This window comes from Zonotrichia albicollis, chromosome 36 (assembly GCF_047830755.1).
Source record: "Zonotrichia albicollis isolate bZonAlb1 chromosome 36, bZonAlb1.hap1, whole genome shotgun sequence".
NCBI classification, from domain to species: Eukaryota; Metazoa; Chordata; class Aves; order Passeriformes; family Passerellidae; genus Zonotrichia; species Zonotrichia albicollis.
In genome coordinates this window covers 1210203-1221305 of record NC_133854.1, presented here as the reverse complement: position 1 = coordinate 1221305, position 11103 = coordinate 1210203, and the positions used below count along the sequence as shown (strand labels likewise).

General features: G+C 52.4%; 1 protein-coding gene across 1 annotated transcript; it reads right to left on the bottom strand.

The window, feature by feature from the left end:
• Positions 1 to 9233: 9233 nt before the first annotated feature.
• Positions 9234 to 10166, bottom strand: LOC141726537 (olfactory receptor 14A16-like). Its single transcript, XM_074531462.1, has one exon. The coding sequence runs from the start codon at positions 10164 to 10166 to the stop codon at positions 9234 to 9236; it is 933 nt and encodes a 310-aa protein (XP_074387563.1).
• Between the last annotated feature and the right edge of the window lie 937 nt (positions 10167 to 11103).

Here is an 11103-nt window from a genome sequence, read left to right as displayed (position 1 = left end):
TCGCCCTGAGCAGAGAGTCGTCCCAACGCCGGGACCAGGAGGGCCGCCGAGGCTCAAAGGGACATCACGCCCTAGAGGCTCTCACGAGGACTGGATCCCCTGGCTCTGCCCCTAGCGGACAGAGCTGCGCATATCCTCCTCCTCTGAGTCACCCTGGGAGGCACGACGGGGACTGCAGCCCTGCCGGGACGCCCAATCCTGAGCTGATCACTTTTAATAAAGGCCTTAAAAAGGAGAAGAAGTCTCCTGGCCCTGTTTATTTCAGCTGGGCCCTCGTCCGGGATAGCCACGCCGCAAGAAGACTCAAGACTGGCCATCTTGGAACTTCAGGACAGCTGGGTACCAGGACCAGAGGGATCGGCTCAGGAGCAGCGACGCAGAGGAGCACCGGAGCACCGGATTGGTGAGAAAGCCGGTGGCGGGAGCGGGAGACGTGCGCATGTGTGTGTGAATGAGACGAAGGCCGGCAGCCGGACCTTCGAAGTGAGAGCAGACCTCTCAGTACCGCGTTTCCGGATTCCTGCGAAGGAGCCGGCTGGGAACAGGGAACGGAGCTTGGAATTAGCGTGAGTGAGACGTCTCCCAAGGGAGAATAAAGGGCCCCCCCACTCCGGGCGTGCGGAGGGAATATTTGTATGAGTGGCACGCACCCAAAATAGGTCCTGATAGAGGGAAGTCAGGCAGATTTGTCAGTCCCGAGAAGGATTCGGGTAGCATTTGTAAGTCTCGAGGAGGATCCACGTAAGATTTTGTCAGTCCCGAGAAGGATTCGGGTAGCTCACAAGCCCTGCAGGCAAAAGTAAGTCCTGGCACAGGAGCCAGGCAAAAACCCCAGCGAAGGAGGCTGTGGTTTGCTTTTAAGTCCTGATACGGTGAAGCCTAAAAATTGGCTGGTTAGGCAAACTAAAAATCAGGCAGTTGTTTTTCCTGACTGAGGGAGTCAGGCACGACCCGGATTCTTAGGCCGAGGTTTCGTGTGTTCAAGTCCCAATAGATGTAAGACCTGACGTGGGGAAAGTTAGGCAATCAAGAGATCGGGCAGTTGTTTCAGTATAAAGTCCTGAGCATCAGGCAGAAATTTTGAAGTTCAGTGGAGGAGGCTGAAGCTCCTCAAAGAAGATTCTTTTTTGAAATTACCGGTCAGTAAAGGCACCTTTGGGATTTTTTTACTGTTAAGACCTGTAAAATGGGAGGGTGTAATAGTAGAAAGACCGGTAAGAGACTGAGGTATATACATCCCAATAGTCCCTTAGGAGAACTGTTAGTAAAATGGGATTCTATAGAGGCCACGGAGGGATTAGATAAAGCGAAAATGATCCATTATTGTATGGAAGTGTGGCCAGAATTAGAGATACAAGGAGGATGGCCTTGGTGTGGGACAAAGGATAAGTGGATGTGCCAGCTATTAAATAATTATCTGACGGCTCGAGGGGATACTGATCCTGAGCAATTATTGTATGTAGCCTGCTGGTTAAAGAGCGCTGTTGGGGATGAAGGGGTGCGAATTTGTAAGGTACAGAGGAGGAAAGAGGGGAATGAAAGAGGGGATGATAGGACTAGTAAAAGATGGGATCTCCTGGATTATCTGCCTCCTTCTGCCCCTCCACCATATAATCCTCTTCTTCAAGCACCTCAAATGGCAGGTCCAGTTCTTCCCCCGGCTGCCATCTCATTACCACCTGCTCAAACTCCTCCTTCTACCTCTTCAGCTTCCGCTATGATAAACCCAGTATCCCCTCCAGTCCCTTCTGCACCACCACATGTGCCTACTCCACCTGCTGCATTCTCCACCCCTTCTCCAGCTGCACTTAATATCCACTCAGGCTCTTTTCCCCCTCCTATTGCTGTCCCTTTACCTCCTCCTAGTTGGGACACAAATGCCTCTTCGCCCGATAAACAGCTATCAGCAAATACACCTGCTGATGGGCAGAAAGTTCAAGGTAACCCAGATATCCCTCAAAGTAGTTTGGCATCTGAAGATGGGCCGTACTGTAGCACCAGATCCAAGACCTCCAAGGCAGAGAGACTCTTTCCCCTCAGAGAGGTTCCTATGGGAGGAGTAGCAGGAGGTGTTGGCTTTGTGAATGCTGCCTAACAGCTTCTGAGGTGAGAGGATTCAAGAAAGAGTTGGGGCATTTAGTTGAGGACCCAGTGGGCATAGCTAACCAAGTGGATCAATTTCTAGGTCCAAATATCTACACTTGGGGGGAGATGAATTCCATCCTGAGTATATTATTTTCCCCAGAAGAGGTCCAGATGATTAGGGTGGCTGGCATAAGAATTTGGGAGAAAGATAAACGTCCAGGACCCCAGGTGCCATCAGGTGAACAGAAATTGCCACTAACGGATCCCAGCTGGATCCTCCTAACCAGGAGGAGGGGAGGAAGGCCATGATGGACTAAAGTGATGTCTGGACATGAGGAGCCAAGTGCTGAGCCTGCAGAGATGCGGAGTCCCTCTCGCCCTGAGCAGGGAGTCGTCCCAATGCCGGGACCAGGTAGCTGGGAGACGCTGGGAGGGGTAACATCTGACGGGGACATCACGCCCTAGAGGCTCCCACGAGGACTGGATCCCCCGGCTCTGCCCCTAGTGGGCAGAGCTGCGCATATCCTCCTCCTCTGAGTCGCCCTGGGAGACGCAACGGGGATTGCAGCCCTGCCGAGCCGCCCAATCCTGAGCTGATCCCTTTTAATAAAGGCATTAAAAAGGAGAAGAAGTCTCCTGGCCCTGTTTATTTCACCATAGATATAGGAGACCCTCTGAAACTAGATACTGCCACATCTGGTAACAATTATTAACCTTGCAAGAATTGCTTAACTTGTAGAATTTAGACTTATAGATATGCCTTATAAGGAAAGCGGTCAAAGAGGAAGACTTGGGGCCTTCATCCCACGACCACCAGAAGGCAGAAAAAGACCCCCTAGCAACCGGAGGAGCAAGCACAGAAGACGTCATCCAGGAATCCGGAAGAAAGGGACAATAAAAAGCAAACTTTAAAGGGGGAAAGGTGCGTGCCTAAGAGGAGCGGGGACTCCTGGACGCCCAGCGCTGAACCTTGCTTATTCTTGCTTGCATAATAATAAAGATAATTATACGGTTCTTAAATTTGGTCAATTCGTTTATCACACCAAGAGCCTTCCCGGACCCCAAAACGCTGCGTTCAAACCACTTCCGGGACTACAGCTCCCATCATGCTCCGCGGCGAATGTCTGGCGCTATTCCAGCCAGCATTTCATCTCCTATTGTGCCCCGTGCCCCACTGAGAGCCATTGCAGCTGTGCCTAGAACTCCCATGATGCTCCGCAGCCCCATTTAACTGTATGATACCCGCGCCTACAACTCCCATCACCCCCCGCACCCCAGAGAGCCCCATCAGAGCCCTCCAAGGGCTCGCCTAGACCCTGAAGGGCCCCAAATTCCCCTTCCCTGACCTCCAAGGGCCCCCCTGGACCCCCAAGTGCTGCCCCAGACCCCGAACTGTCCCTCAGAATCCCTGAGTGCCCCTTCAAGTGCCCACCCGGCTCCCCTAAGTGTCCTCCAAACCCTCAAGTTCTTTCTGAATTCCCTCCCCAGACCCAAAACTGCCCCAAATGTATGCCAGAAATGTCTCCAGGGACCCCAGAGTTCCCCCCTTGACCCTGTGTGAGAAACCAATAAAAAATTATAGACGTGTTAAATTATTAACAAAAAGAAGGAGAAATCAATAACTGATGGTTGTCAATTATTTAGTTAAGGGAATATGTTACTTATGTGGTAAATAGGTGTGATTCGTGCTGATAAAAATTGAAATAGTAAACAATATTTATACAGTAACTGATATCTGGAAATAATAAAAGAAGGTAAAAATAGTAATGCCAAAGAGGAGAGGGAAAGGGGGGGCTCCACACCCCCCCCCACCTTTCCCAGCAGATGTTCTCAAGGACCACAGGAAAGAAGCTGAAGATATAGTTGCTAAAAATGACCAAGAACCTGCTTCAGTCCCAGAAAATGTTAATTATAAGGGATTTATTGCCTTGATATGTAGATGCAGTGATACGTTAGTCTTGGTTTACATTTTAATGGCTTGATGCGCATGTGTAACCCAAAGGTGAATTAAAGGACAACGAAGAAGACTACAGGGCCTTCATCAGTGACGACCCCCAAAGACTTGTCCGACCACCAAACCGAGTGGTGGCACATGCGTGATAAGGGTGGTAATGAAGGCAGAGACAGAAAAGTGACGAACCGAAAATCGGGGGAGATGGCATTGACACATGGCATATAAGGGGTGACTTTCACTTGGCAAGCTTGTATGTGAAGTGACAAGGGTCATTGAACTCTGCCCTTCGTACCCCGCGGTATCTCTTGCTTATGCGCTATTATTGGAACCAAATTATCCCTTATTTTAATTGAATTATATTGTATCCAATTTTATATTTTTTATCTTATCTATTCAATTAAAATTGTTACTACTTTTAAGATTATTTGGCCTTTTTATGATGGGATAATTGGGCAAACATAGCACTTAAAACCAATGAGGAAGAATTCTTTTGGTTGCTAAAAATATATTTAGTTTTCATATAAATTTAGAAACTGGGTAATAAAAATATTGAATAATATTATTATAAACAAGAAAAATATACCTAGAATTTTAGTAAATATTATATTTTTATTTTCAAGTAAAATGCATATTTTTTTTTATGTTTTGGGATGTCAGTCCCAGGTGGGCGATGTCAGACATTGTGAGGCTGGGGGTGAGGAGCAGCTTGGCCAAACAGGCTCAGCCGGCAAGGGGCTCATTCTTCTCCGTGCTCAGACCTCCTAAGGAGACATTCAGCATCAAAATCACCTGGGGAATGCTTCTATCCCCTCTTCTCTGAAATGAAAAGTAGAAATATATTCGCTTGACTAAAACCAAAAGTCATGATGTACACTTTGGAATCTCCCTCCTGAAGAGAACTCCAAACTGATCCCAATCACTGCAGAAGCCCTGGAGACTGGAAGACAATGGAAGGGAGACAAAGAGCTCCTGAGGGCTTTCTGTATTTTAATCAGCCCCACGCTGGATTTGGGGCTGGGTCCAGGAGCATCTTGCGTGCAGAGAAGGATGAAGAAGCTGCTCAAGGAATCAGCAGCAAAACTCCAAGTGCCTTGGAGCATGGCTGGGCCCCAGTGAGGGCAGGGAGTGCCAAAGGCTGCCCAGGGCCTGCTGAGAGCAGATCCTTGAGGCCAGGATTGCAGCGAGCCCAAGGCTCTGAGCAGGGAACTGCAATGATGAGCAAGCCTGGGCTGGTTGGGGGAAGCAGAAAGGCCAAGCCCTGAGCCCAGCCTGGGACAGCAGGGCCTGTCCCTCACGGCTGCCTCGGGGCTCTTGGTGGGCCAGGGGGATGTGAGGGCCAGCAAGGACAAATGGCATCAACCTGCAGCCCCTGCCAGCCTCCCCAGGGAGGCCGAGGGAGAACCAGAGTGCAGCCCCTGCCAGGAAAGTTCCTCCTGTGGGGCCTCCAGAGGCACTGCCCGAGCCCAGGGCACAAAGGCCTGGGAGCCTGTGGCCCTGACAGCCATGCCCAGCCCTTGGCCATCTGTCCTGCAGGCTGTGCCCCCTGGGTGTGCTGCTTCTCTGCCCTGGCCGGCTGCACTCGCCCATCTCGCTGTGCCCCAGCATTTCTCACCCAGCGTTTCTGTGCCCTCCCTGGGCTCCCTGCACCCAGCGCTGCCGGCTCCTGGCACACAGAGCCCGGCCATGGCCCAGCCTCACCCTGCCACACCTCCAGCACCAACATTCTGCCCTGCGAGGGACTTTGCTTTCTCCTCAGCTCCAGGCTGAACCTTCCAAGCTGCACTTGGGGGAGGTTTCCTGCAATTCCCACTGCCAAGGAAAGCTCTGTCTCCTGCTGGTCACAAACAGAGAAGGGCTGGTGGGAGGTGTGGTGGTCAGAGGCTGTTGGGGCACAGTGACCATGAAATTATTGACTTTTTAAATAATCTGTGAAAGGAGAGGCATCAACAAATCTTATGCACTGCACCAATAAGAGCAGACTTTGGCCTATTGACGATGTAAATTTGGAAAATACCAAATCTGATACCGATATTTTAAAGGGAAACAGCCCTTAAAAACAAAGGGTTCCAGGAAGGATGAACGCACTTCAAGAAAGAAATCTTGAAAAAGAAGGAACAGCCTGTTCCTCTGGGTCAAAAAGTGAGCTACCCAGGAAAATTACTGGCCTGGCTGGACATGGAACTTTTTCCAGGAACTCAAGGGAAAAAAGAGGGTGCATCGTCATTGCACAGAGCGGCAGGCAATTAAGGAAGTGTTTAGGATGTTGTTAGGTCATGCATGTCCCAGATTGCAAGGCAAGATGGATTCTATTTGCCATCTGTATGGCAGTGGTCAAGTGGGCAGTTTTCCTTATCTCTTCCACAACCACTACTCCCTCTGGGGAGACATCTGCTGATAATGGGCTATTGAATGTCACTGCATGGCTGATAAGAACTATAGCATCCCATTGGGAGATGCTCTGCCCAGAGGGAGGAGCCAAGCATTCCTACCTGGATATAATCTTGAGTTTCTGGAACACCAGAATAGCTTCTCCACGGGATTTCCCAGAGGAACAGCAGCTGCCTCTTCCAGTGGATCTTCAGAGGAAGACTACAGCATTCTACAGGATCCCTGCTCCAGCAGAACCACCCCTGACACTCCAGGAGGGCTGCAGCCACAATTCCAATTGGACAGCTACCAACACCCTGACCCACAGGGTGTCAGGTTGTGTTCTGACTCTGTCAGTGTTGTTTTGGTTTACTGCATTGTTTTATTTCATAATTTTTTTTACTTTCCTAATAAGGAACTGTTATTCCTACTCCCATATTTTTGCCGGAGAGCCCACTTATATTCAAATTGATAACAATTTGGAGGGAAGGGGTTTACATTTTCCATTTCAGGGGAGGCTCCTGCCTTCCTTAGAGGACACCTGACTTTCCAAACCAAGACAATGCAGAAAGAAAATTAAAGAGAGCTGAAAGCGTAATAACCACTGGCTACTTCTTTGAAGGATATTAAAAATATTTTTATTAATGCATTAATGGCAAAAGGAGGGGTAAGGACAACCTCCATTCCATTTTGGGGGGATATGCTTACTAAAGATGAGGAAAAGGCTGAGGTATTTAACCCCTTCTTTGCCTCAGTTTTCAAGAATAAGACAGGTTGTCCTCAAGACAAGTGTTCTCCTGAGCTGGTGGATGGGCACAGGGAGAAGAACAGCCCCCTGTAATCCAGGAAGAAGCAGCTGGGGACATGCTAAGCCACTCAGATGCTCACAGATGTCTCTGGGAGCAGATGGGATCCATCCCAGGGGGATGAGGGAGCTGTAGATGAGCTCCCCAAGCTGCTCTCCATCATTTACCATCAGTGCTGGCTCAGCAGGGAGGTCCCAGAGCACTGGAGGTGCCAGTGTGAGCCCACCCCCAAGCAGGGCTGGAAGGGGGAGCTGGGGAACTCCAGGCCTGTCAGCCTGACCTGGGTGCCTGGCAAGGTTATGGAACAGATCACCCTGAGTGCCATCACAGGGCACCCACAGGATGGCTGAGGGATCAGAGCAAGCCAGCGTGGATTTCAATGTCTGCATTGATGATCTGCATGAGGGGACTGAGTCCAGCATCAGCAAATTTGCAGATGACACCACACTGGGTGTGAGTGTGGATCTGCTGGAGGGTAGGAGGGCTCTGCAGAGGAACCTGGACAGGCTGGATCCAGAGCCCAAATCCAACAAGGTGAGGTTGAACAAGACCAAGTGCCGGGTCCTGCACTTTGGCCACAACAAACCCTGCAGTGCTACAGGCTGGGGACAGAGTGGCTGGAGAGCAGCCAGGCAGAAAGGGACCTGCAGGGACTGAGGGACAGCAGGCTGGACATGAGGCATCAGTGTGCCCAGGTGGCCAAGAAGGCCAATGGCTCCTGGCCTTGATCAGGAATGGTGTGGCCAGCAGGAGCAGGGCAGGGATTCTTCCCCTGCACTCAGCACTGGTGAGGCCCCATCTCGAGTGCTGCGACCAGTTCTGGGCCCCCAATTTAGGAAGGCCATGGAGGGGCTGGAGCGTGTCCAGAGAAGAGCAAAAAGGCTGGTGAGGGTTTTGGAACAGAAGTATGGTTGAAAGGACAAGACAGAGCTGCGATTTTATAATCTGGAGGCTCAGGGCAGACAATATGGCATTAGGGTGCAGGTTAGAATTGGTGAACTCAAAGGTTTGTCCCAATAAACCTGAATGGTTTCCCTGCCGTGCCCAAGCCCTTGCTGGCCCCAGGGGCTGATGGCATTTGTGCTCCCTCAAGTTCATGTCCCCACACCAACAGCATGGGGGTGCTCCCCCTGCTCTGTGCAATGCAAACAGGGGCTGCTGAGCCAGTGCTGCTGTGTCTGTGCCTGCAAGGATGGGGCACCTGTGTGAGCTGGGGAGAGGCCAGGGCTGCAGAGGGGGGATGTTGTTGGCAGCTCCATGCGGATGGTCTGGGACTCTGCCCTGGGCTGTGCAGTGCACTGGGGGTGGATCAGCCCCTGCTCTGCTGCTCCTTCCCGTCTACCCCAGGGTCCTTGCAGAGCCCCAGCCATGCTGTTTGCCCCCAGCCCACCCACGGCCAGCCTGGGGCTGCTCACAGGGGTTTTCTGTGCTGAGCATTGGCCTGGGTGTGTTCTTGAGAGAGCCTGGGCAAGGAGCCTGGAGCCCCCAGGCCCTGGGCTGAGGCGTCAGCACTGCCCCAGCAGTGCCCATGGCCTGTCCCTGCTGCAGCCCCGGCACTGCCACCCCCAGGGCTGTGCCCGGCCCTGAGAGCACTCAGGCCCTGCAGCAACACCAGGGCCACCAGGGCAGCGGGGCAGGGCCACGGCAGCAGCACTGGCAACACCAAGTGCTGCTGCTGCTGGGCACAGCTGCTGTGCCAGCACTGATCTGCCCCCAGCTCTGCACACAGACATTGCTGCTGCAGCTCCAGAAAAGGCAACAAAAGGGCATCACTGAAGAAAACTTTGCTGCAAGATCCTTTAGTTCCTTCAAAGTCACGAGGCGCACAGACCCTCATTGACACAGTCTGTGGCCATGGGGAAGGTGGAGAGAAACAAAATGAGAAATGGTGCAAGGAATGGCTTTTCTTTGTGGAAATTATGAACACCTAAAACGAAGGGAAAAATACCACCACAACCAAACCAACAAGAAGTATAAAGATGACTTTTATTACAAGTGATTGGCAGAAATTGGCCAGCAGTTTAATGTTCCTGAAACCATCCAGTCATCAGTCTCCACACTGCAGCCTTGAGCTCCTGGTTCCTCAGGCTGTAGATCAGGGGATTCAGGGCTGGAGGCACTACTGAGTACAGAACTGATAGGGCCAGATCCAGGGATGGGGAGGACATGGAGGGGGGCTTCAGGTGAGCAAATGTGCCAGTGCTGAGGAACAGGGAGAGCACAGCCAGGTGAGGGAGGCAGGTGGAAAAGGCTTTGTGCTGTCCCTGCTCAGAGGGGATCCTCAGCACAGCCCTGAAGATCTGCACATAGGAGAAAACAATGAACACAAAACAACCAATTGTTACAAAGATGGAAAACACAAGAGGCCCTAATTCCCTGAGCTTTGAGTGTGAGCAGGAAAGTTTGAGAATGGCGGGGATTTCACAGAAGAACTGGCCCAGGGCATTGCCATGGCACAGGGGCAGGGAAAATATATTGGCTGTGTGCAGAAGAGCGTTGAGAAAGGCAGTGGCCCAGGTAGCTGCTGCCATGTGGGCACAAGCTCTGCTGCCCAGGAGGGTCCCATAGTGCAGGGGTTTGCAGATGGACACGTAGCGGTCGTAGCACATGATGGTCAGGAGAAAATACTCTGCTCCCATGAAGAAGATCAGCAGAAAAACCTGTGTAGCACATCCAGTGTAGGAGATGTCCCTGGTGTCCCAGAGGGAATTGTGCATGGCTTTGGGGACAGTGGTGCAGATGGAGCCCAGGTCGCTGAGGGCCAGGTTGAGCAGGAAGAAGAACATGGGCGTGTGCAGGTGCTGGCTGCAGGCTATGGTGCTGATGATGAGGCCGTTGCCCAGGAGGGCAGCCAGGGAGATGCCCAGCAAGAGGCAGAATTGCAGGATCTGCAGCTGCCGCGTGTCTGCCAATGCCAGCAGGAGGAAGTGCCTGATGGAGCTGCTGTTGGACATTTGCTGGGGCTGCACATGGGGACCTGCTCATGGATAAAGGACAGTGAGAAGTCAGGAGAGGCTGCTTGAAGCCAAACCTGGGCCATTCCCTGTAGACAGTCCCTACTGCTGGGACTCACTCAACCTTCTTCCTGCTGTGGGGAAACCTTTGGCTACAGTCAGAGCACAATCACACTCCTGGGTCAGCCTGGGATAAATCAAACTCTGCCCAGAGCAGAGGATCCCTGAATGTCTCACCCTCTCTAAAGATCTCTGGGCAAGGTCTCAGCCCCCCCTTGTTCCAAGGACACTCACGGCTCCCTGGGCAAACCCAACAGCATTTCCCCAGCTGTGGCAGCTCTGCCCTTCCTCGTGGGACATTCAGGGAACTCCCAGAGGCTCTGGCACAGATTTGCACCCAGGAGGGCAGCTCAGAGCTTGGAAGGGCACAGCAAGGAGATCCCTGGCTGTGCCCATGATGGGATCTCAGGGAGGGGGCTCAGCTCATTCCCCTTTCCCATGGACTGCTTTGCCCATAGCCCCACTGGTGCCAGGGAAGCTTGGACACCCCATTCCCATGGACACCACTGCCTGACAGGAATGCCAAGGGCAGAGCCTGACTCAGCTGCTGCAAATGCCAGAGCCTCCCTGAGAGCAGCAGATAACAGGGACAATATCAGGGCCGGGCAGAACCAAGAGAAGATGCTGTGGTGCTGTGCCTGGGAGGGCAGGGCAGAGACAGCCGGGCACTCAGGACAGTGTTCCTGTGCCCACCTGTGCCTGGCACCTCCCACAATCCAACCGTGCCCTCATCCTGCCCCCAGCACTGCTCTCTTCAGCCGCCTCTCCTTCCCTGAGCATCTCCCTGGGCCTGGACATTCCCTCCTGAGAGGAGCCTTGTCCCTGCCAGCGCTCACAGAGCCCATCCCAGCCTGTGTGCCCTGGCCGGGGCCCTACA